The sequence below is a fragment of the Sitophilus oryzae genome, unplaced genomic scaffold (assembly GCF_002938485.1).
Source record: "Sitophilus oryzae breed Bouriz unplaced genomic scaffold, Soryzae_2.0 scaffold_1498_pilon_pilon, whole genome shotgun sequence".
Taxonomy (NCBI): Eukaryota; Metazoa; Arthropoda; class Insecta; order Coleoptera; family Curculionidae; genus Sitophilus; species Sitophilus oryzae.
Genome location: NW_022146167.1, coordinates 2,252,945 through 2,279,067, shown reverse-complemented (window position 1 = coordinate 2,279,067; position 26,123 = coordinate 2,252,945). Strand labels below are relative to the sequence as shown.

The window sequence follows — 26,123 nt, the reverse complement described above, 5'->3', positions numbered from 1 at the left end:
CTTTATCTTTATTGTTTTCCTTTTATAATTTTATCCATTTTCATTCTTAGTGAAGAAAATAATCCAATATTGATAATCCAACACACATAACACAAAACATCTCGATATCGAGTCGTCACAATTTTTGTAAAGAGACGCACTTTTATTCGAATACTTCGTTGAGAATCGAATGCAGGATGCACGCCAGAATCGAATACTTATCGATTATTTATATTCAAATAGTTCCTCCATTAATTTAACACTAGTGGTACAGGTATAAGCTTCATTCAGAACATCGCAATTGGTGGAATAAATTAGTGGTAGCAATTAGCGTAGAAGTTTGTTCCTTTAATTTCAATGTAAGTATTCAGAACGTCAAAATTAGTGGTAAATATTTTCAGTTTGTAGAAAGTTATCAAATTTTTAACTTTTCCGCTAATTATAATTGGCGAGAAATGTAATTTTGGCCTTTGATTATCTTCCGTCAAGAGAAATTGTGGTTAGAAATAAAAAGTGGATTGTTTTATAAGTTAAATATTATGCTTTCTCTAAGGATTCAACTCACTAACCCAAGCTGTTGCTAGGATATTATATTTTAACTGTGTTTTTAAACATTGTGAATGATCGTAAACTAAAAAGTATAAAGTGTAAACCACTAATTTATTCCACTAATTGCGAGGTTCTGAATGAAGCTATATTGATAACTCCATACTTAGGGTTATGTTGGGTTATGCGGCGTTGTATCAACCTATTTTATACTTGTATACAACGGCCTCTCACATAACTTTTGGAATAATAGAAAAATTCCTATAATGCGAACAGCCTTTATATATTTATATATATTTTAAGATAAAAATGTCTATAGAATTTAGTAAAATGAAGGTCATTATAATTATCTCAAATATAGCGATGGCGTGTTCTGAAATTAGTTCCTTTAAACATATGCATCTCTTCGCATATTTTTGAAGATGTTATTGTCTTTAAGTGAAAATTATCTTTGGAACAATATTACAAAGAAACCAATAGATGCCAACGGCTGAAATTAAGGTATAATATCAACACACAACCTTTTTTCCTAAATATTCATTTATTTTTTTAATTCAGATTTGGATACTCAGGTACAGGTAGGTTTAAGGGATTACATTTGATTTAAACCAAGGTAGTTATTTTTGTGTAGTGGTAAGTTTCCACCATAACATCCTAATGCCTTTTATAAACTTGTACTGTATATTACAAATGTAAACATCATGTTTGATTGGTTAACTGTATGATTCACTATCAGGTTCAGTATGTAGAGACTATTTCCCAAGATCTGGTATGTATTGTAGGAAATAAAGAATTACCAACTGGAAGATCTGCATGAAAAACAGACAGATGACGATGAAATGGAGGTGTCTGACGACGATGAACCGGTTAAGAAAAAATCTCGGGATGTTTCAACTGACGAACGCAACAAGTTAAAAGACGAAAATGACAGTCTGAAGTGCCAAGTAGAAGCCTATAAGAATGAGGTAATAGATTTAATAGAATATCTGTGTAACTTGATACTCATAATACGTTATAGTATTAATTAATTTAAACAAAACACACTGTTTAATTTGTCGCAAAGATAAAAGTTGAATAATAAACAGAAAAGTAATTTAAAATGATATTAAATTACATTAGATCAGATCAGATTTTTAATTGATTAAGATTGGCAAAAAAAAAGTTTTTTAATTTCACTCAAAATGAGTTATTTGGGTCATAAATGACCTAAATACAAAATATTTTCATGGTGTCTGTCTGTTCGTCTGTAACACGATAACTCAAAAACCGCTGAACCGATTTTAACCAAATTTGGCACAAAAATACTGTGGCACCCGAGAATCTGGCCATTAGTTTTTGGTGGGGGTGGGGGTTGGTAAGGGGGTGTGGGAGGGGGTTAAAAATTTTAAAAAATCGTAACTCCAAAAGTACAGTAGCTAGCGAAACGCGGTTTTCTATTTAAGATTAGGAATAATATTTGCAACAATTTGTAATAACATCAAATCAGTCAAAGTCGCAGTTTTTGAGATAAAAAAAAATGGAAAAATTCTTTTACTTTGAAACTAACAGAACTGCCTACCAACTTTTTATTAACATATTTTAATATGGGCGGCTATACGTGCCTCCGTGCCTCCCGGCGCCAATTTTTTTAGAATTATTCTGCCAATAAATTTATTTTTTATTTGCAAATTTGATATTGTAATACCAAAAAAAACTGAAATTTTGATTTTTAATTTCACTCAAAATGAGTTACTTGGGTCATAAATGACCTAAATACAAAATATGTTCATGGTGTCTGTCTGTCTGTCTGTCCGTCTGTCCGTCTGTCCGTCTGTCCGTCTGTAACACGATAACTCAAAAACCGCTGAACCGATTTTAACCAAACTTGGCACAAAAATACTGTGGCACCCAAGAATCTCGCCGTTAGTTTTTGGTGGGGGTGGGGGGTTGGTAAGGGGGTATGGTTAGGTTAGGTTAGGAATTTTAAAAAATTGTAACTCCAAAATTACAGTAGCTGGCGAAACGCGTTTTTTTTTATATTAACGTTGCATTAGAGTATCATAAAACAAAATTAGAAATAAAAATATATGTGATTCACTTTGATGACCTTGCGAATACTACAAAAGCAAATGATTCTGTTACATATGTAATCATTTCTTATATTACTCTACAAACGGATGTAAAAAATGATATAATTCCTTTTAAAATATTTTTTACTAGTTATTTTAAAATATTCTTTCAAAAAAATAAAGCTGAGAACAAGCTAGTCGAAGTTAAGTGTTTTACTCAAATTATTAGAGTTTTTGAAAACGACACGACACAAATTCTGTGTTTCAAAAAAGTATTTAATTGAATTATTGTTTTTTTTGTGTTTAGGCAAGGGGTACCATAAGAAAAAAAGAACCCAAAAAGACGCTGACCCACCACCTTTACTTCTGCATGAGGGATTTCGGCCACCACATCGGCGAAGATACGGAAATCTATTTTTCTCTCTACGACGCTTGCAAACAAAAATACATAACCGAACGGTTCCTAGTCAAAATTTCCAAAGAAGGCTTCACAAACCACATCGAAAAGCTGCATAGCAATTGTACAGTATTCACAGTGAGTATACTTCGGTCACTTAGTATATTCACCACCATTAAATCTTGGTGCGATTCTAATCTCCTATGCCTCAATCTGTCAGAAACTAAATTTTTGTCATATAAAAGTACTATACAACGTTTTGTACTTAATAACACCACTATTGACGTCGGTCGTGGACTCTGTGAAATTCTTTGGACTTGTTATAGACAACTCGTTAAAATGGAACTTGCACATCGAAGCTTTATCAAAGAAACTAAGCGCGGCCTGTTTTGCGCTAAGATCAGTTTCTAAGGAATTTAACTTATCAACCTCTAGAATAGTCTATTATGCCCTTTTTGAGTCGCATCTTCGTTATGCCCTTCAATTCTGGGGTACTTGCTGCGCGACAAAATTTAATCGTATTTTCAAACTTCAAAAGTGAGCAGTTCGATATTTATTGGGACTAGTGTTGTAAATGGAAATATTGGAAATTTCCAAACGTGTCTCGGAAATATTGGAAATATTTTTAAAAATACTTAAATCTTGTCATTAACGATTCAAACCCGATGTTTATTAATATATCTTTCATATTTTGTAACCCTTTAAACATTAAACTTACTATAGAACAGTTTTACAAATATATAATATGGTGAATATATCGAGTTTGAATCACAAGGTTCTGAACTTGATGAAACCCAAATTCTTTCTGCCATAGAATGCATACTTAATATATCAAAAAATAAACTCAATATAAAGGAACAAGAAATAATAGATGAAATAGCAGATTACCGTTGTAGAAGTGGCAAGTTATTTGGAAATAACTTCATATGGAAAAGTAGTTTTGATAACCCAGTCTCCTGGTGGAACGGACTGTGTTCTTCATCTTCATTATCACAAGTAGCTTCACGAATGTTGATGATGCCAGCATCTTCGGCTGCCATGGAACGCTGTTTTAGCGTTTATAGTCATATTCATTCAAAAAAGGGAAACAGGCTTACTAGTGATAGAGCCGCTAAGCTACTCTATGTATCCCACAATGAAAACTTGCTGAAGAAAATAGGAAACAGCAATAGATCAATTTTTATTTCCGATACTATTGAAGATTTTGAGGAAGTAGACTGGCAAGAAGATGTTGTTGAGTGTGATGCTGATGACAGCGATAAAGATATGCCTCTTGCTCGACTAGTGTGTCAAAAATAATTTTTTTTGTATAAATTTAACCTTAATTTATTTTTTAATTTGAAGAATAACTCTTTATTTGTGTTTATGTATAAGCATTTTGTGTTTTGCGATGTCCGTTGTACCCGTTTGTATTTTTTTAAATATTTCATATATTTCCAATATTTCCATATATTTCCAATGTTTCAGGAAATATTTCCGAAAATATATTTCTGGAAATTTTACATCACTAATTGGGACTGAACAGTAGAACTCACTGCCAGAATTTCTTTAAAAATTTCAAAATACTCACTCCTCCTTCTTTATTGATTTTTGAATCCGTTTGCTTAATTTGAAAGCACATATCTGCTATTCCCGAAAGTTCAGAACTAGTTAAAGTCTCAATACTGTACAATGCCGAAAAAATGTACAATCATCTGCCTTTGAATATCAAGTCGCTTTCATTCTTTCCCGCATTTTGCAAAGCTCTGAAATCATACTTACTGGAGAGAGCCCTATATGCGGTAAACGACTTTTTTGTTGATGTTTAATCTTGAACAATTTTGAATTTGAAAATTTTGATCATCTCACACACTGGTTAAAGATCTTGTATTTAATATTTTATAACTCTTAAATTATTATATCCATTTACAATTTTTCTATTGTAACATTTTTTTTGTATGTTGTTTGTTTTTTATATGCTTTCTCGACGAAGCTATTTTGGCTTTTTGTACAATAAAGCGTTATTTATTATTATTTATAAAGAATCACTCCTCGAAGTTGCTGCTAATTAGCACACTCTGTATTTTGGTTTTTGTAGGATTTGGGTAATTCGGATTTGAACAAAGACATATACATAGTGGCTCATGTGATGCGGATAGGCAAAATGCTTTATTCGGACAGCTCAAAAAAGACTGAAAAATCCGCTACCCAACCCCAGTTATTTAAAAGGCCTCATGGCGTCGCCGCGCAGAATATTGGAGAGTTTTTAGCCAGCAAGCTGGAAGATAGCGAGGAAAAAGAAATCAGCATGAAGGTATATTAATTAGAATTTCATTTTTAATTAGATTTTAAGATGCTTAAGGATATTAAAAATGAATGATTTTTTAGGTGTATCAAGGGGAAGACAAAGACTTCCACCAGCTTCACGATTTTATTATTAGACAATCTGGAAAATATTCGGCATTATCCGGCCCAATAAACTATGGTATTATGATTTCTTTGAAAATGTTACATGGTGAATTAAGAACTATAAGAGAAGAAAGTCCTATGTTGTTTAAGAATGTTAGCTTAACCAGCAAGCTAGGTAAGTACCTCTAGATATTTTGTTTTAACTTGTAATATTTAGTTCTTTATTAATATCCAATATACAATAAAATAACTTTGAAATTAATAGTAAGAAGTTCTACATATTTTTATAGATTTTAAAAGGACAAAATCTACTTTTAAAGTACGTCTACTGGATCTGTGTCTATGAAAAGAATTTAAAGAACGCGGATACAATATTGGAGTATGATCAATGTACTACAAAACACATTTAAATAGACAGCAATATATTTTATAGATCGCTACCTATATACAATAGGGTGTCCGTTATTTCCCAAGTTGATATTTTTTTTTTTGATGCCGCCCTCTGAAGTTCTCTAAATTTTTAATTTAAACCGTTCCGGAATCCCATTTAAATAACAGGGGATTTTCTGCCCTTTTGCATTTAATTTTTTATCTCCAAAGCAAATGAACCTACAGCTTCGACAAAGACATATTACTAATACAAAATTTTACTCTCTACAAAAAACGTCTCTTTGGTTTTTTCCATAAAAACATTCCTTTAAAAGTTATTCGCGGTCAAAGTTATGCATATAGTTTATAATCAAATTTTTCTATCATTCACTGCAAATTTTAATTGGATCCAGAGCCATACTTTTTTCAATAAAACAATATTTCTTTACCAACTTCAATATGGAAAACTAATATTGCGCCATCTATGATCAATTGATCAAAACTATAATTTAAGGTTATTGTTTCATTGCCTTTCAGTGTTCGTAAATATGGAGCCAAACCAAACCACTCGAAATTTGTTCATTCTTTTCAATTGATACAAATATTTACGAACACAAAGGCAATGAAACAATAACCTTAAATTATAGTTTTGATCAATTGATCATAGATGGCACAATATTAGTTTTCCATATTAAAGTTGGTAAAGAAATATCGTTTTATTGAAAAAAGTATGGCTGTAGATCCTTTTTTAGTCAAAATCAAAAGGCGCAATTAAAATTTGCAGTGAATGATAGAAAAATTTGATTATAAACTATGTGCAAACTTTGACCGCGAATAACTTTTAAAGGAATGTTTTTATGGAAAAAAACAAAGAAACCTTTTTTGTAGAGCGTAAAATTTTGTATTAGAATATGTCTTTGTCTAAGCTGTAGGTTCATTTGCTTTGGAGATAAAAAATTAAATGCAAAAGGTCAGAAAATCCCATGTTATTTAAATGCTTTTTTACGTTGGGTAATTTTTTTTAGACCAAAAACTAAAACTTCAGAGGGCGGCATCAAAAAAAAATATCAACTTGGGAAATAACGAACACCCTAATATACAAGCGGCAGAGTCCACGTGGACTTGACGAGTATGTCACCGCAAACCACACTCATTACATTACTACTTGCTAATTCGTCAAATTTTTATTGATGCGTCGCGTCATCTAATTTTTTACGAGAAACATCGATTAAAACGGTAGTAGACTGAGCTTGGAAAACAGTGCAGTCGTTATCGGTAAAATAGTTTTTTTTCTTAATTTTTATAAAGATACGTCTCTTTTACGTGGAAAAGCATTGAAAAAATTAAACTGATTGGGTATGTTTGACATTTTTGTATAAGTAATGCTATTTAAAATATTTAAGGCACGCCCATGAATTTCTCTTTAACTGAGAGTACTGTTTCTCCCCTTACGGATGCCCTGTAGCTACAGAACGGATAGACGTACTGTATCAAATAAAAGTTTTTAAAATGCAACACATAAGGAAATTAAAAAAAGTAACTTTTTCCACCTGAATATATTCAAAAATATATTTTTTTTTATTTTGTTCTTGACTATAGGTCGTTGGGGTCGAAACGTTTTCAATGAAAATAAAATTATAAACGATATCTAGAAACATCTTTAAAACCTCAACGACCTAAAGCCAAGAACAAAAAGAAAAAATACATACTATATACCAGGTTAAAGAAACTAAACCAAAAAAAAATTAAAAATATATTTAGATACGATTTGATGTATACGCTCGACTTTTACAAGCCTCAAAAATCTAAAGGCGAGTTCATACGCATCGGCGTCCGTTTGTCTTTCATCGTTCCGTCAAACCAATAAAATTGAAATATGATCTGTCATTTTTGAAATAAACCATTAAAACTGGTTAAAAACAACAAGAGACGACGCATGACGGATTTATGTTTAAACCCATCCATAGTTAACTTAAAGATATTAGAATTTTTTTTTAGTAAAATAAATAGATTGGTATTGGACGTCATCTGCTTTTTTTCTGTCATCGTCTGTCGAAATCTTAACTGAGAAAAAAAACAGAGTATACTATCCGAAAATACAGCACGAATTTGGGTTAGTTCAAATTTTAAAACAGGGATATTTGGCTGCAAAACGATTAAAGTATTTCCAGACACTTGATTTGGGACTCTTAAGTTTTGTGTCATCAGTAGAGAAAATTCATTAAAAATTTGTTACAGGATTCCCAGATGTTATAATGCCGGGAGACGTACGCAACGACCTCTATGTGTTTCTGGACAAGGGAGAATTTGAAAGAGGCGGGAAATCGACAGGAAAGAACATAGAAGTCACCATAGTTGTCCTTGATGGAGAGAAAAATATCGTTAAAGTACTGAAACCATTTTTTTTGTTTTATCTTTTTAATAAAATCTATTTATTGTTTCAGAATTGTTTGTGGGGAGCGTCAGGTATTGAGGGTGCCTCAGAGTACAATTCCATGATTATTTACCATCATAACTCACCAGCATGGGCCGAGAACGTCAGATTAACCCTTCCTATTGATAAATTTGCCGGAGCTCACGTACGACTAGAGTACCGTCACTGTTCAAGTAAGTAGTGTATTGTAGACTGTAGATTGTACAGGAGGAAGGAAGTTATATCACCGCGATCTTATAGTTCTATTGTGTCCTCCTTGAGTTATAACTCATCATACAGTCTCAGGGGTTTTACAAATTCTGAATGATTTTTTTCAGCTCGAGAAAAAAATGACAAGAAATTGTTCGGATTTTCTTTTCTGCGACTGATGGACAAGGACGGAGCGGCTGTCCAGGATGGACAACACGAGTTGTACATTTACAAGTGCGAAGATCAAGTCAAACTGGAAAACTGTGGGTATTTAACGCTACCTGCTTTTGCCAAAGATTTAGAAGGTAAAAATAACTAACTACATATTCTAAAAACGTTAACTTTTAATAATAATTTTATTTAAATCGCATTAAAAGGGGGATAATTATGTACAAAGTTATTAGATTTTTTATTTATTGTTGTTTATAGGAAATCACGAAGCGAGTGGGCAATTCTCAAGAAGTCACAAAGAAATGGTCTCAATAAGAACGCTTTTATGTTCCACAAAATTAACACAAAATGGTAAGTACTAAATATAATTTTACCTTCAAATAATTGATAGTACTGTAAGAACATTGTATAAAAAAACTAAAGAAGGAATCTAGTAGGTAAAGTTTTTATATTCACGCATTAGAGACAAAATCGGACTTAACTTAAGGACTCTCTACATTAATGTATCTTAGTGTGGTTTATAATCAATAATTTATTAATGATTAATTTGTATTTAGTTGATTTATTGGCTCTTCTGCGCTGGAAATCACATCCCGAACGCATTCAAGAATCTCTCCAAAAGGTGTTAAAACTAGGAGACGAGGAACTGATCAAATTCCTCCAAGACGTTTTAGATGCTCTCTTCGCCCTTTTTTCCACCGAAGACGGTAACTCCACACCCTACAGCGGCCTAGTTTTCCACGTTTTGGTTTCCATCTTCAACCTGCTTGACGGTAGCAAGTACCAACACTTCAAACCAGTGTTGGACGCGTATATTAAGAACCATTTTGCAGCTGCATTAGTCTATAAGTAAGTATTTTTACTCTATGACATATAACAACCAGTATACTAAGGGCTGGCAAAGGTTAGTCTTGGGTCGAGATTTCCGTATGTAAGAAGAGTACAATGCATTTGCACAAAGAGGGAACAGTAAACACGTTGCCAAACGTATGAAATAAACCGAGAAACTGTGCACATTGCTAAAAGACATGGAAGGGGATATAGCAGATTTGTCGCAGTCGACCGGTTGAACCAATCAGTACCTCTGTCAGTACTTAAAGTTCTAGGGAAAGGTGTACATCATGCGTTCAGCTTCACGATTTAATTACGTCTCGTGATACTTTATTTGTTTATTTATTAACGAGTCGTTGTAATTTTTCCTATAGCTTGAAAATGTTTAAGTGTAAGTTAGAAACACTTGCATTTTTGGTAGAAATAAGTGGAATTGAGTTGGTGTTCGACAGTGGTCGCGCTATTAGAACTCTGAATTCAAAAGTCGATATCTCGAAATCTATTAGAAATAATTGATTGTAGTTTTTCAAAAACTTTCTTCGCAGGCAGTATGCAAAAATCTTTATAACTAAAAAAGTTACACGATTGCTGAAAATTGCTGTGCACTAAAAGTAAGTAAATACCGACCCAAAACTAACAGTTGCCAGCACGGTATACTTAGCTACATTTATAATAAATGTATACCTATGTGGCGGATACATCTCTTCAAAAAATCTTAATGGGTATTTCGCCACTGCAAAGTAATGATAAATAAAAAGTTCGCGTAGTTTAAATATGTGATAATTTATGCCATATATTTATAATGTTTTCGTTTTTTTTTATTTCAATATCAAAACTTGACATGTGATATGTCATTCTATTCAGAGTGTCATTTTCTATCGAATAAAGTAAAACAATACCGAGGGTGCCACTTAATTATTAAAAGTTATAGTCATTTCCGGTGAAACAGGAAGTGACCGAAAACAATTGAATACGTCAATCAATCCTAATTTATGTCATATACTAACATACCAAATCTCGTTTTTTTATCTGAAAAAATAAAAAAGGTATACGAGTGCGCCACTTTTGAGAAACACGCGGTATATATTTTCTTTCATACGATTTATTTCTTTTAAGGGGATTGTTGACCAGCGTCCAACACTGCGCAGAATGGGTGTCTACCTTCGAGAAGCAAGAACCCATCCAAAAATGCTTCAAAAGTCTGGAATACATTTTCAAATTGATTATCCAGAGCCGATTGCTTTTTTCCGAGGCCACCGGTGGACATTTTGAGGACAATTTTAGAAGGGACTTGTACAGCGTGTTCTCCAGCTTGAACCAGATGCTGAAGATCAATAATTCGCACATAACAAACACTCAGGTAGGATATACTCATTGCAATTTGTATTATAACTTTACTAGGTTAATATACCTTCTTTTTTTTTGCTTAGGTTGCTTTACTGTTGGCAATCAGCGCCGTCTACGAGCAACTGAACGAAGTACTTCCGACATTAGAGTGCACCAAGCTTGCTTCTACCATGCTTGACTCAATCCCTACCGATTTACCTGTCTTAATAATTCAAGCAAAGTTGGCTTGCATTAAGAACTTGGTTACCAGTAAATTATTCCAGGATGACGGTAAGTTTGTTTCTGTTTCTAATATATTTATTGATAAATTTCTTTTTTCCATAGCAACTGTTAAAATTGCCTTATATCTATCAAAAATAGTAGATAAAATAATACTTTAACCGCAAGGGTAGATTAAATAATACTTTGACAGCGAGGATAGGTTAAAAACTTTATTTCTTTTCGCACGTTTTTTAATTGCTTCCATTTTTGAAAATTTTTGTATTCATTTTCATGAGTTATGCGGGATTTAAATGAAAGTAGTTTGGATATGGCGTTTGTCGCTTCAGCCTGAATATCTGTTGGTAATTTAATTATTTCGTTTTGAGCCATTTCTGGCTCCAATTCAATCAGCAACCGACACGAAAGAGAATTAAAAAATATTGACTCAAAACTCAAAACTGACAACTAAAGAGACAGCTTTATTTATTTGTCAAATTACATAGAAACCAACGCCAACCCAGCACAATATTTTTTTCTACTCTTAATAAATTCCTTGAAATAATAATTTCTGAATATTTTTTAAAACAACTCGCTATGGAAAAAATATTGTTTTATAGGCGACGATAAAATTGCATTATCGTGTTCCGAAATTAATTCACTCGCGATTTCATCGCTCGTGAATTAATCTTTTCGGTCGACGATAAAATACTATTTTATCGTCTTGTATAAAAAATAACAATTTTTTTAAGACCAATCAATCTCTCAACATAAATATTTTTATTTAGAGTCCAGAAATATTCTTCTGGCAAACGCCTGCAAACATCTGAGGTATCACTTGATGCGGCGAGAAGAATTGAAGCTATGCACGGAAATACTCGGAGAAATCTTGGGTTTCTTGTTTAAGCAGAAGAAGTTTAGCGAGGAACAGGGCAAAGTGAATAATTGTATCCATCACGACGTGGATACGCTGAATTTATCCATTTTGGAAGTTCTCATTCAGACTGTTTTGGGTATTATAGACAAGGACCTAAAGATTTTGGTGATTATATCATAAAAATATTGTAATTTGATATAAATACTGTAATTTAATGTTACAGGGTTGTTTAGTTGCTTGTTTGATAGGCATTCTTCAACTTTTGGATGAGTTTCATTATAAACGCTTGTGGGAAGTGTTGATGGGGCCAAACAATGACAGGAAACCGTTAAAAGATTTCCTGTTAAGGGTAAGTATTTTTGATTTAATATCTGTTTGTTGTTATTAACGACAAGTGTCATTAAACTAGAAAAAAATACTATTTTGCCAAACTATTAACTGTCAATTTTCATTGTTTTATATGTCTAATAATATACTGTGCTATATTATTAGATTTTGTTGTATTTTGTGACTGTATAAATGTTTTCTTAGGCTGTATTCCAGACCGGTAAACTACGGTAACGTTCCTGAAAAACATCGGTTTGATAAAATATTAGAAACGTCAAATGTTGACGTTTTCTAAATTTCAATACCTCTAATATAAAATTTATCTTTTATCCATTTTTAATGTACCTATTCTCTGCTTTTACATTTGCTTCTTCTTTTCAATGGAGTTCAATATTGAAAAGTACTTTATTAATAAACTGTTAAACTCGTTAGACAGCTCAAGTGAAGATTTGCAGGTCCAATATTAAAACAGATCACTAATAAATAAACAAATCTAATTAATATTTATATTTTTATAGCTTACAAAACATTCACGATTACCTGTTGTCTTGTTTTTCATGTTTTCTTTAAATGTTCCTGACTTTAAGAAACAATGGCTGCATGATAAGTTTAAATGGTCCTAAAAAGTAATTCTATTTAGTTAATGAAATTTATTTACCTTTACTGCCTACCTCCATTGCTTTTGGATGTAAATACAAAATAATATTATTACAAATTTTAGAAATTAAATGAGAATTTCACTCGAACTTCCAATATTTGCTTGATTTCTATCACATAAATGACATTGATTGACAAACAAACCCAGAAAAACCAGCCTTCTCGCGCTGGTTAGTTTGGTGACAGTTATAACCGAATTTTTCAGGAACCGTGTTCCGTAATAAAATAACTTTCAGGAAACCGATAGAAACGGAACCTAAAACCATAACCAAGGTAAGCAACGGAATACATCCTTAGTATAAAGTTGCATTATATTTAAATTATATTACATACATTATGTGACATATCCTTTAACAGCATCATAACCATAAAAGTAAAATGACAGTTAATGACACTTGCTATTACCATAGACATATTATGAAAACTATTTGTAATTATTAACAGCTATTAACTCATATTTTACAGGTATTTTTAGTGTTTAGAAACTTGATTAGAATGGAAGTATTTCCACCAGACTGGCTAATCATAAAAATACTGACCAACAACGTTATACTGAAAGCTTTACAGGAATTTGCTCAGCCTTTGGCCTTTACATTTTTAGATGGCAAAGGATATTTCGATAAAGAAGTAAATACATTTTATTTTTATGTAAATTTTATTTAAAGTAACTTATCTTTTAGTTATGGATGAACTACTTCAATCTCTCTGTTGACTATCTCACTCAGCAATCTCTTCAATTAGAACAGTTCTCTGATGTAAAAAGAGAAAAAATCATCGAAAAATATGGCGACATGAGAGTGCTGATGGGTTTTCAGATATTGTCCATGTGGTCATCTTTAGGTGCGTATTCATACAGGGTGGTCTTCATCAGAAGCCTTCCAACAAATTTTTCTACTTTAAGGTGAATGCAAACTTCATTTTATTCCCTCCATGGTCGGACCTTTTCTCGAAGTAACTCTGGTACCTGAAATAGAACTAAGAAAAGCCACTCTGCACATCTTTTTCGATATGATGGAGTGCGAGCAACGGGCCAGGGGAAATTTCAAGCAAGTAGAATGCGAACTGATCGACAAACTCGACATACTGATCAGCGAAAATAAGGGCGACGACGAGTATAGGAGACTATTTAATACCATGTAAGTACGGCGGTACATTTGAACTACTTTACTTGTTTTTGTAGTTTTTATTTATAAAATTGAAAAAATGTTATGTGTTATTCGTTTAGCGTGTCCAATAGTCTAAACCAGCTTGATCATAAGTTTTTTTGATCGTTCATAGATATACAGGGTGTGTCAAAAAGTTTCATATGTAAGACAGTTTATAATTTTTTTATTTGTCGCCATGAGTTTAACCATAGTTTTTTTATTGCAAATAATTAATCTTTATACAATTTTATGACACCCGTATTTTTTTATTTTACTTCAATTTCATCCCATTTTTTAAAAAAAAACTAATCAATATTAAGAATTTCAAATTTACACTTTTGCAATCTCTGACGTCACCTATCAAAAGTGTCACGGTTTGCCACCAGGTACAAAGATAAATAAAAACCATTTTTCTAAATATATTTTAAAGTAGATATAAAATTAATTGTAAAATAAAACTTAAGGAACTTACGATAAAATGATCTTTACAGTAAAATCTCGTACTTTTGCTGACATATTGTTGTCTTGCTGCTTCAAACCAGGCTCTTCGACGGCTTTCATCCAAAGGAACAGTTATAAAAACTTTTTCTGGAGAACCTTCAGAGTTATTTAGACAGCCCTTCACAAAACAAACTTTAACATACTTCATTAGAAAAATAATAAAGAGGGTACAATAAAACAAAATTGAAAACTCAAAGTATTTAACGCCAAACGCAAAACCCACAAAATACAAATCTAACACCCCCGAACGCCTCGAACATCCGAACAACTTTGGTAGTGTTTAGTGCTTCGATAAAAATGGCAGTAACTTAATTATAAAAATTTAAGTTTTAATTTCTAGTAGTAAAAAATATAAAAGTAAATTTAATATTGGGGTAATAAAGAATAATCCCACATAAAAACGTATTTTTTAACGATCTTAATAAAAATAGAAAAATCTAACGTGATTTTAAGATATATGGTGTAAATACGGTAGCAGAGAACTAGACACGCCATAATATTATTCTTCAGAGGCTTGCGCCCTCTGTCAACTATTCAGACAAATGCTGATAGGTGACGTCACAATTTTCTACTTAATTGTAACTTCATTGCATTTATTTTTGTATTGTGGGAGTATTTTTTAATCACTTCAATTGAATTTTTTATTTAAAATAACAAAAATTTACTATGGTTAAACACCAGATTCCCCATTTTTTTCAATAATTCAATAATAGTAGAAAATCTCCATTTGTTGTTAACTTTTTGACACGTCCAGTATATTTCATAAAGTTTGCATCACCTTGAATATGTTATCTAGAGAGTTTTTTTCTTTTTTTAACAAATACATTTTAAAATCGATGAAACTTATAACAAGATCCATGTAAATATTGATCTTGAAAATTGATCAGTTAGTAAAAAATCTTGTTGATGCAAGCTTATAGTACTTTACGTCGTTGTTTAGTAATTCAGTTTTATTAAACTACAATAATTATTTATTCTGCATTCACAAGGGAGCATCTTAGTGCAGTGTAAGTACAATATAATAACTTAGAAGTTTAGTTGATAGATTTTTTTTACTTTTTTCTGGGATTGGTTTAACCAAATTGACATTTTAGCCTCCTAAATCGGGTACAATCGGAAGATCCAGCCTGGAAAGAAAGTGGTGCTGCTTTTATCAGCTCCATAACCAGGCTTCTCGAGCGTTTGTTAGATTACAGGAACGTTATACAGGGTGATGAAAACAGAGACAAACGAATGAGCTGTACATTCAATTTATTAGTAAGAATATTATAACTATAAAAAACTGTGGAAGGTTATTGAAATGGGTTTACTTTTTTTAGAATTTCTATAAGAACGAATTTAATCGCAAGGAGATGTACCTGCGCTATATTTACAAACTCCACGATCTCCATTTGTCAGCTGAAAACTTTACTGAAGCAGCTTTTACAATGAAATTATACGCCGATCAACTCTCTTGGACGAATAATCAAATAGTTTCTGATCCAAATTACCCCAATCATTCAGAGTGTCAAGTAAAAGAGTTACTATACAGGCAGATCATTAATTATTTCGATAAGGGGAAGGTAATAATACAATAGTAGTTTTTTGATATTTTTTCCATAGCAACTGTTAAAATTCCCTTATATTTCTCAAAAATAGTAGATAAAATAGTACTTTAACCGCAAGGGTAGATTAAATGATACTTTAACAGCGAGTATAGGTTAAAAAACACGTTTTTTAATTGCTTCCATTTTTGAAAAAAAATGATTCCTTTTCATAAGTTATTCGGGATTTAAATGGAAGTAGTTTGGATATGGCGTTTGTCGCCTCAGCCTGAATATCTGTTGATAATTTACTTATTTCGTTTTTCTGAGCCATTTCTGGCTCCAATTCAATCAGCAATCGACACGAAAGAGAATTAAAAAATATTAACCATAGACTAATGTCACGTACTAGAGATAAATTGGACACTGATATAAAACAAACAAGTCCGTCATTTAGAGCCACCTGGTGATCCGGAAGAAACTAATGGGGAGTTTTGGCATAACATAATTTTACCGTTCCGTTACTTATTAACGCTAACTAAAACGGTAACGCTATTCAAGCGCAAAATTATTCCTTGTAAAATATAAAATAATAAATAGAGACTCGTTTACTATATTTTATGTTTTATTAGATCATTAGAAGTATAACATATTCAAAACTAAAAATAAAATTATGAATACATACATTTTAAACACCAACATAGAGTACATAGCGCCTATTTTTTTGATTTGGTCTGGTATAAATTATAATATTAGAATAAAAATATTATAGACTACTAATTCTTAAAGTACTATATTACCAACTATGTACTTACTTATTTATGATTAAACATTTTTTTATTTCGTTCACAAATGTATTATTCATCTAAGCTGTCTAAAAGGTCTTTGCTAAAAAAGTTTATTATCTCACACGAAAATGATGGTCGATTGTAAATATCAAAATGCACAAACTAATAAAAACACAAACTATAAACACAAATCACCGAACTTTCTGGCAAATCAGGAATATCTGAATTAATAATTTTTAAAATAACTTGACGGATCACCAACATTTTGACAACTAAGTGACAACTAGACCAAAACTAGACCATAGATGGTAGTAAATATAGAGGCTGTCATGTCATCTTCATATATAAATTAGAAATCTGTACTTTAATGTCTTTTGCGCCGTCTGGCGATGCGGAAGAAACTAAATTTGTAGTTCCATAAAATTACCATTGAGTGTCTAGGGCATGATATTGACTCAAAACTGACAACTAAAGAGACAGCTTTATTTATTTATCAAATTACATAGAAACCAACGCCAACCCAGCACAATATTTTTTCTACTCGTAATAAATTCCTTGAAATAATAATTTCTGAATAATTTTTTAAAACGAAACCCGCTATGGAAAAAAATATTGTTTTATACACGACGATAAAATACCATTTTATCGTCTTGTATGAAAAATAACTATTAATTAGTATTTTTTTGATATTTTATAAGACGTTGAAAAACTTTAAATTTCTTGATTTCTTTTTGACTTAGTGTTGGGAAAAAGGAATACCGCTGTTAAAAGAGTTGGCGGAGCTATACGAGACGATATTTTTTGATTATAAGCAATTGAGTGATATTTTAAAATGCCAAGCCAAGTTTTACGACAATATTTTGACGCAACTTCGACCGGAACCTGAATATTTTAGAGTTGGATTTTATGGACTGAGCTTTCCTCTATTTGTGAGGGTAAGTATTTTATATTATACAGGTTGGTCCGAACCGTATTCCGGAAACTTCAGCAGAACATTGTGCAGATAAAAATAAGTAAAACGTTCGTATAAATGCATGTCCTAAAATGCTTAGTTTTGGAGATACAGGGTGTAGAAGTTTCATTTTTATTTCGATTTTTTCCAAATAATTTTTGAAGTAACGGCAATATTTTGATGAAAATTGGTGTCTGGGAGTTTTTTGACATGAGAAATTTGATTTTGATGTCAATATGACTCCGACTTGTAGAGGGCGCCACCTACATATTTTTATCTGGTTTGAAGAGTAATAACTTTTCGTCTGTATCTTTACAAAACTACTGAGTAAAAAAATATACATTTACAGCGTTTTTTACCTAAAAAGGGTCTCTTGGTAAAAATTGCTAGGAGTAATGGTTCTCGAGATACTTGGAATCGAAATTATCAATACCTGTCGTCATTCACATGACGTCGTCACATAAATTCAGCACGTTGATTAAATAATTATTAGACTGAAATCATAAATTTGAAATGTATTTGTGCCAATGGTTCAACAGAAACTGTTTTACCGTCATTTTTTCGACGTAAAGTTTATGATTAATTTAAAAAAATAAAAAGTCCCCAAATTAATCATTTTGTCAAATAACTATTTACAACATGTTTATATTTTGTCAATAATGACATGTATTGATTATTTCTATTCTAAATATCTTGAGAACGGTTGCTCGTAGCGATTTTTACCAAGAGACATTTTTTAACGTAAAAAATGACGAAAAAGTATATTTTTACACCCAGTATTTTTATACAGGTACGGACGAAAAGTTATTATTATTACTTTTTATTATTACTCTGTAGAACAATTAAAACACATGTAGGTGGCGCCCTCTACGAATAGTGGTCATATTGACAAATAGTAGTCAAAATCAAATTTCTCATGTCAAAAAACTCCCAGACACCAATTTTCATCTAAATATTGACGTTGCTTCAGAAATTATTTGGAAAAAATCGAAATAAAAATGAAACTTCTACACCCTGTATCTCCGAAACTAAGCATTTTAGGACTTATTTTTATCTGCAGAATATGCTGTCGAAGTTTCCGGAATACTGTTCGGACCACCCTGTATAGGATGTGAAATTATTTAGATATTATTAATTATAACTATTTTTGGGTTACTTTTAGAATAAGCAATTTGTGTACAGAGGTTTAGCTTACGAACGAATCGGTGCCTTCACTCAGAGATTACAAACCGAGTTTCCCTCCGCTCAAATATTGATGAAAAACACCCCACCAGACGACAGTATTATTAATTCAGATGGCCAATGTACGTTACCTTTAAACTATATACTATATCAACACATATATTCATAATTTTTTGATTTCTTTTAGTCATACAAATATGCAACGTTAAACCCATTCCAGAAAGCACGCCTATCACTATGGCGACCGACATTCCCGAAAAAATCTCTAGGTTTTATCACTATAACGACGTGAAGAGGTTCCAGTGTGACAGGCCGGTGCATAAAGGCATCATAGATAAAGAAAACGAAATAAAGGTATGGTAATCGCAAAACAATTCCGATGCACGTGATCAACTTTGAGTGACAAGCGATGGCGACAGCGCTGCCAGATTGTGATGGATTTATGAGATGAATCTTAATTTAAAAGTGACAAACAGTATAATTATATCATTTTTTAAAGATTTTTAAGTTTTATTTTTAATTACTAATAGTTTAGTGATTATATGATTTATTTGTTTTATAGCTTATTTTACTTATTACATATTGGCAAAAACTAGTCCATTATGAAGATTATTCTAAGCGTTATTATGGGTTATTTATTTATTTATTTATGTACATCTTACAACACCATAAATAACAAGTAAGAGGGTGCTATTAATGCACAAGCTAATAATAACAGAATTTAATTAAAAACTAACGTAGAAATAACTTTGAAAGTGGTGTAATGTGCTTATCAATCAAACTTACTTCTCTGACTGCAGTCAAGGGTAATCTTCTTCTTAAAGTGCCTATCCTCTTTGGATGTTAGCTATCACATTGGTCCATATTACTTTGTTCACTGCCGTTTTGAACAAAGCTGTTGAAGTCACTCCGGTCCATGTGGACGCAGTCCTGCGAAATGCAGCCACGATATTCGTCGGCGTCCCGCTGATCTTCTGCCTTCTAGGGTAATAAAGGATCTGTCAAGGGTAATAAGGGTATTAAGGGTAATAAAGGATCTTTATTGTCACGTTCTTGTTCAAAATAGTTTATCAGGGAAGCTACAAGCTCTTTGCTTCGACTGTTTAAATGCTTCGGCATATTTTCAACACACAATTTCAAGAAATGCAATACAAAAACTCGAAAATTTAGTTCTTCAAAGAACTGTTTCTGCTTAAAAGTACCATTTTAAAAAAAAATACTATGAAAATAGGCAAAAAACGAGAATTACAGAGATTCAACAACAACACTATAATATACAAAATAATGACAATATTAGGATAATTGTCAAATAATAAACAACAACCTTGCTGAAAACGGCGCAATGTGACCAACATAGCGATAATAAAATTCGGTTTAAACTAATTTTTGCAGCTTTATTCTAAATAAAATATCTCTTACAATCATTTGCTCTATAAAGTAAAATGAAGAGCTGTTCGGTATCTTAAATGATACAACAAATTTAAACATTTTTGGCAAAATTTTATTTAAAAGAAGCAAATTAAGGCCTTGAAAACCCTACATATATGCTTATTCTCTGCATTAAGTTCATCAGACCGAGGGAAACAGCCATTCGACGACCGGTTTCGGAGATTTATCTCCATCGTCAGGCCGACTTTGCTGTAACCCTCGATCTGACAAACGAAAAGTCAGGTTTATAGGCTTTAGTGTCAATTTCCAGATGATTGATGACGTGCATCGGAAAGTGTTGCGATTACTATATTGATTATACCAATATTGCTTCATTTATACAAATATTCCATCAATTTTAGACGTTGTGGATCGAAAGGACTGTACTTGAGATAGCAGCGCCTCTACCCGGTATCTTGAGATGGTTCGAGGTGATTTACAGGCAGACCGATGAGATTGCGCCTGTGCAGTACGCATGCGAAACGATGCAAAGCGTGGAAAATGAACTGAGACAGTTGATAGCCCTTTACACGCAGGAACCCAAGAGAAATCTTAATCCTTTCACAATGAGATTGCAGGGAATCATCGATGCTAATGTTCAGGTATATTATTTAATTTTATTGACAGAGAAAATATTATATTACAATACGAAATGTTCTTTTATATATTTCAGGGTGGATTAAGCAAATACCAACAAGCCTTCTTCACCAAAGAATTTACCAAACTTTATCCTGAACATAAGTGTTACGTTAACACGTTGCAAGATCTCATCCTAAATGCAACAAGGGTAAAAATGTTGAGATTACTTTAATAAAAAATATAACTCATTTTTTTTGTAGGTTATAGAGGAAGGATTATACCTCCACGGGAAGTTAGCCCCTTCTAGTGTCCAACCCTTGCACCAAAGACTTGTAGAAAGATTTTTACAGTTGAGAGAAAGTTTAGGATCGCTGAGTCAACAAACGCCAAATAGTATTATCAAGTACGTAATTTTTATTAAGTGTATTTATTACCTTAGATCGTATAACATACTGTCTCTCTGTCTGACACTGACTTGGTCAATCGTTTTTCTTTTATCCTTTAGAAAACACACTAATATGCAAAAAAATAATGAGTTACTTTTTTGTATATAAGTATAATTTAACTAAAATTATCACTACTGCCATACTCCCTGACGAGTTTAACACGCATCAGAAGATGGTTACGCCAGGCGTTTTCTTTCAAAAAAACGTCAACATTTGACGTTTCCAATATTTTACCAAACCGTTCCGGGTCAAACCGATGTTTTTCAGGAAACGATCTTTACCGTAGTTTACCGGTCTGGTTCGCCTGTTTTTGCGACGAAATACAGCCTAAATTAGACAAACGTAAATGTCAAAATAACGTATTTTTTATTTTTCTAGTACTCCCCTGCCTCCTTTACCGTCAGAAAAGCGCCTCCTAGTGGAGAACGGAGGAAGTAACCGATCCTCTACTAACTCCAGCGGAAATTACGGTCACCTCGTTGACCATCAGCCGATGGACTACGACACCGTCTACATGAAACCGCTGGTAGGCTTCAAAAATCTTGTTTCTAACAAACGGAGAACGATGCATGCCGTTCCAGGTTACAGTATTAGGTTTTACGTGGGCTACGAAGAGATAAGCATGAGCAAAGTTAGTTAACCTATGATTTTTTTCTCTGTTTGTTGTTGTGTAGCTGATAGAAAGGTTCCTGTGCGTACTACTAATAATAATATTTACTAACATTATAGATTAAGGTAGGTAGTAAAATGAGATGCAGATATATTTTTTAAAGATATATAATATATTTCGTGGGCATTTTTTTAATAATCTATAGTGTACAGTATAGCTTAATAGCCGTAAAAAACTCATTGCAACTTTATTGTAATATTTTGAACGGGAAAGCGGTAGCAATGGCCCTTAATGTCTCTTAAATGCTGTTGAGAAGGGGTGTTTTGTTGATGTAAATAATAACTGTTTATATCTTTATAATTAATTTATTTTTCTTTTTTAAAAGAAAATATGTAAAAGTGGACAACGCTGTGCCGGTCAAGCTCAATCACGTGACTAAAAGTTTATTTGATATGAACTATAGGATCTTTTTTGTTTAATTTTTATCTATAGTATCACCCACTTAAGTTTGGTACACTATCATTTTTATACCCTGTATTCTTCTTGTCCTACGAAATATGTATGTTTTTCAAAATATATCGATATTTTTGTAAATAATAACATTCCTAACTATAGATTTTCTTGCGTTTTAAAATAAAAATGCGTTATAGGAATCAGATCGTCCAATACTAAACAGAGAAAACCTCTCGCTGCCTACGGGAACCATAGCGCCACCTATACCTCAAAGGGAGTGCAGACCAAAATCTCAGGGATTCAACAACACCAGTTTTTCCGATTTGCGAACGCCTACCAGAGGTCCTTTGGAGTACAGTAGTTCCAGTTTACCTTCTATGAAGTCTAGGTACGACACTTAAAGAGAATATACCGTACTGGCAACTGTTACTTTTAGGTCGGTTTTTATATTTGTGGAAGTAAATCGCATAGGGATCTTATTAAGTCGGACTGACAGAAATAAGGCGACGGTGTGCTGTTGCAGCGTTGCGGGTTGCCGGTACGCCTTTCCCTATCAAGTAAAATCACGATCGCAAACCGCTTATTTTTAAAAGATTTTTTTTTTCGAAAAGAAAACTAGATGAAATCATTAGGGTGTCCATTTTTTTATAAGGAGAAAACGTCAGTAATCGCGTTAATTTAAAAACTCAATTTTTTAACACATAACACGCCATAACCTAAGAACCACTTTAGATATTGAAACTTTTTTTAATTTTGCTCGGATCTTTTACAATATGTTTAAATAAGAAAAAATCGATAAGGTTTTTTTCATTCAAAAATTTTAAACAATCCATCCATTTACTTTTAGTGCATAGCAAAGATTTTCACATACTGTCTGCGAAGAAAATATAGCAGAAATAGGTATTGAGAAAGTTTTTGAAAAAGAGTTCTGTTTCTTTCAGAGTTCTAATAGCGTGACCACTGTCAAACACCAACTAAAATCCACTTATTTGTACCAAAAATGCAAGTGTTTCTTGCACTTAAAACTTTTCAAGCCATAGGGAAAATTACAACGACTCGAGGTTAATAAATAAACAAATAAAGTGTCACGAAACGTAATGAAATCGTGAAGCTGAACGCATGATGTACACCTCTCCCTAGGACTTTAAGTACTGACAAGTACTGATTGGGTCGACCGGTCGACTGCGACAAATCTGCTATATCCCCTTCCGCGTCTCTTAGCAATGTGCACACTTTCTCGGTTTATTTCATACGTTTGGCAACGTGTTTACTGTTCTATCTTTGTTCAGTACTTTATAAACGTATTGTACTTTTCTTACATACGGAAATCTCGACCTAAGACTAACCTTTGCCAGTCCTTCGCATATAGAGAAATCAATGAAAGTTGAAAAAAAAATAAAGTGAAGAAAGTAGCCATGACAACATTGTGACGTGCAAACTTTGTTGGTTTTCCTATAAATTAATAAATTTAACGATTCCACAAATTCGTTTTCAGAGATTCTGATCCATGCGATATTCCTCTACCACCAAAACCAACTCATTCGAGAGAAAGGTCGTTAACTAAACCACCTTCGCCGAAGTTGTTGAGACACGCCATGTCAATGACGCCGACTGATGGTACGTCACCTTTAAGGAATTCCTGGCCTGATTCTGGAATCGATGAGGCACCTCCACTACCGCCTAGGTCACACAGTAAGTTGAATTGTTGATTTTTCGTGTTTATCTGCCATATACCGTGTGATGTGAGTATAAAAATTACATTTTTGTAGGCATAGGCACATTTATTTTTGTTCAAAATTTCTTATAGCCAAGAGAACGTCATTTATTAACCATACTAATCGTTTTCGAGTATATTTCTGAAAAATATACAGGGTGGTTAGGTGAACTGTATTCCGGAAACTTCGGCAGCATATTCTGCAGATAAAAATAAGTAAAAAAGTTTGTATAAATGTATGTCCTAAAATGTTTAGTTTCGGAGATACAGGGTGTAGAAGTTTCATTTTTATTTCGATTTTTTCCAAATAATTAGTGAAGTAACGTCAATATTTGGATGAAAATTGGTGTCTGGGAGTTTTTTGACACGAGGAATTTGATTTTGATGTCAATTTGCCTGCTACTTGTAGGGGGCACCACCTACATATTTTTGAACTGGTTTGAAGAGTAACAACTTTTCGTACGTACCTGTATAAAACTACTGAGTGAAAAAATATACATTTCTGTGATTTTTTACCTAAAAAATGTCTTGGTAAAAATCGCTACGAGCAACAACTCTCGAGATATTTAGAATGGAAATAGTCAATACCTGTCATTATTGAAAAAAAAGTTATTACTCTTCAAACCAGTTAAAAAATATGTAGGTGGCGCCCTCTACAATTAGGAGTCATATTGACATCAAAATCAAATTTCTCATGTCAAAAAACTCCCAGACACCAATTTTCATCCACACATTGTTGTTACCTCACAAATTATTTGGAAAAAATCAAAATAAAAATGAAACTTCTACACTCTGTATCTTAGAAAATAAGCATTTTACGACATACATTTATACGAACTTTTTTACTTATTTTTATCTGCAGAATATGCTGCCGAAGTTTCCGGAATACAGTTCGGACCACCCTCTACATACCATAGTCAAAAAATGGAGGTATCTTATTTATGGTATTGAGGGGAGTAAAAACTTTTTAACAAGACCATGGTCTGGCAAAAGAATATATAATTTTACATATACTTTAATTTATTTCAAAAAATGACAGAAGTAAAAAAACTGCCTCTAAATTAAAATGAGAGACAAGTGTCACTATTGTCATATATTCTTTTGCTATACATACTAAACTTGTAACTTTAGTTCGCTACTTAGATTATTATGAATGGTTTCTTTTAGTTTTTTTTTCTGTTATAGCTCCTGATAAGCGCGTGCAGTCACTACCAAATGATATACCACCCAACATACCTAAACGCGGACAAAAAAAATCCACGCCATCTATATGTAGCGCGGAGTATTTGCCTCTGGACGAACCGGCACATGCGGCGCCATCTAGTTCCGAAGGAGACTTGGCAACGTCGGGTATTTTAGGGACTGTCAACGTGGACGCAAGGGATTTGAGGGATTCCGGAATCAGCATGAACGAAACAAGGTAAGATAAAATTATTTTCTTCCAATATCTCTTAGTATTCTTTTATATTATTCAATATTCAAGATATACCCATAGATATGTATAAAAGATGTTTGATTGGTCACAGACTTAATATAATCCTTTTTTCAAAATTTTCAGATTAAAAAGTTTGATTTGTCTGATGTAATATCTTAAAAGCGTACTTAAAATAAAGACTTTTATCCTTATTTACAGCAATAGCTTAAACAATTTCAACGCTCAGGGATGTTACATCGACTTCGAATTGCGCCCACATATCTCTGAACTCAACATCAGCGGCAGTCCTCAAGATGGCGCCAGCTTGAGTCTCAAAGAGGAACATCCTCCACCCATCCCGCCTAAAATTGGAGGAAGTTTGAACTCCAGCCTAGACTTGGGAGGTAATTAGTATTCTTAATCTATTAGAATTTATTATTGAATATCTATATATTATTCTTAATATTATTCAGAACTTGTTAACCATCTTTGAATAGGAAGATTAAGGAATGAGTATAATCCTATATATCCATGTATTCATGCATGGTGGGCGAAAAAAGTGTGGGGATCCTTGACAGTTCTGTTTGACGATTTATTTGACACATTTGAATTTGATTTGAAATTTTGTGG

The 26,123-nt window shown here is 32.7% G+C and overlaps 1 protein-coding gene across 5 annotated transcripts in view; it reads left to right on the top strand.

Moving 5' to 3' along the window:
* LOC115877735 (dedicator of cytokinesis protein 3) overlaps positions 1-26,123 on the top strand; it is a 92,968-nt gene that overhangs the window by 64,032 nt on the left and 2,813 nt on the right. For 3 of the 5 annotated variants that reach the window (XM_030894023.1, XM_030894027.1, XM_030894026.1), the window contains 28 exons: positions 2,881-3,108; positions 5,048-5,263; positions 5,338-5,533; positions 7,966-8,114; positions 8,172-8,334; positions 8,479-8,655; positions 8,780-8,872; positions 9,079-9,370; positions 10,469-10,712; positions 10,783-10,969; positions 11,686-11,939; positions 11,998-12,123; positions 13,224-13,385; positions 13,439-13,598; positions 13,660-13,894; positions 15,499-15,661; positions 15,724-15,966; positions 17,456-17,650; positions 18,830-18,971; positions 19,037-19,203; positions 20,640-20,879; positions 20,951-21,064; positions 21,117-21,259; positions 21,681-21,933; positions 22,563-22,753; positions 23,861-24,057; positions 25,265-25,499; positions 25,713-25,897. In XM_030894023.1, coding sequence (XP_030749883.1) covers positions 2,881-3,108; positions 5,048-5,263; positions 5,338-5,533; positions 7,966-8,114; positions 8,172-8,334; positions 8,479-8,655; positions 8,780-8,872; positions 9,079-9,370; positions 10,469-10,712; positions 10,783-10,969; positions 11,686-11,939; positions 11,998-12,123; positions 13,224-13,385; positions 13,439-13,598; positions 13,660-13,894; positions 15,499-15,661; positions 15,724-15,966; positions 17,456-17,650; positions 18,830-18,971; positions 19,037-19,203; positions 20,640-20,879; positions 20,951-21,064; positions 21,117-21,259; positions 21,681-21,933; positions 22,563-22,753; positions 23,861-24,057; positions 25,265-25,499; positions 25,713-25,897 — 5,350 coding nt within the window. Of the gene's footprint in view, positions 1-2,880; positions 3,109-5,047; positions 5,264-5,337; positions 5,534-7,965; positions 8,115-8,171; positions 8,335-8,478; positions 8,656-8,779; positions 8,873-9,078; positions 9,371-10,468; positions 10,713-10,782; positions 10,970-11,685; positions 11,940-11,997; positions 12,124-13,223; positions 13,386-13,438; positions 13,599-13,659; positions 13,895-15,498; positions 15,662-15,723; positions 15,967-17,455; positions 17,651-18,829; positions 18,972-19,036; positions 19,204-20,639; positions 20,880-20,950; positions 21,065-21,116; positions 21,260-21,680; positions 22,038-22,562; positions 22,754-23,860; positions 24,058-25,264; positions 25,500-25,712; positions 25,898-26,123 lie in introns of those variants that run through there. The other 2 variants (XM_030894025.1, XR_004049396.1) reach the window with 2 other exon arrangements.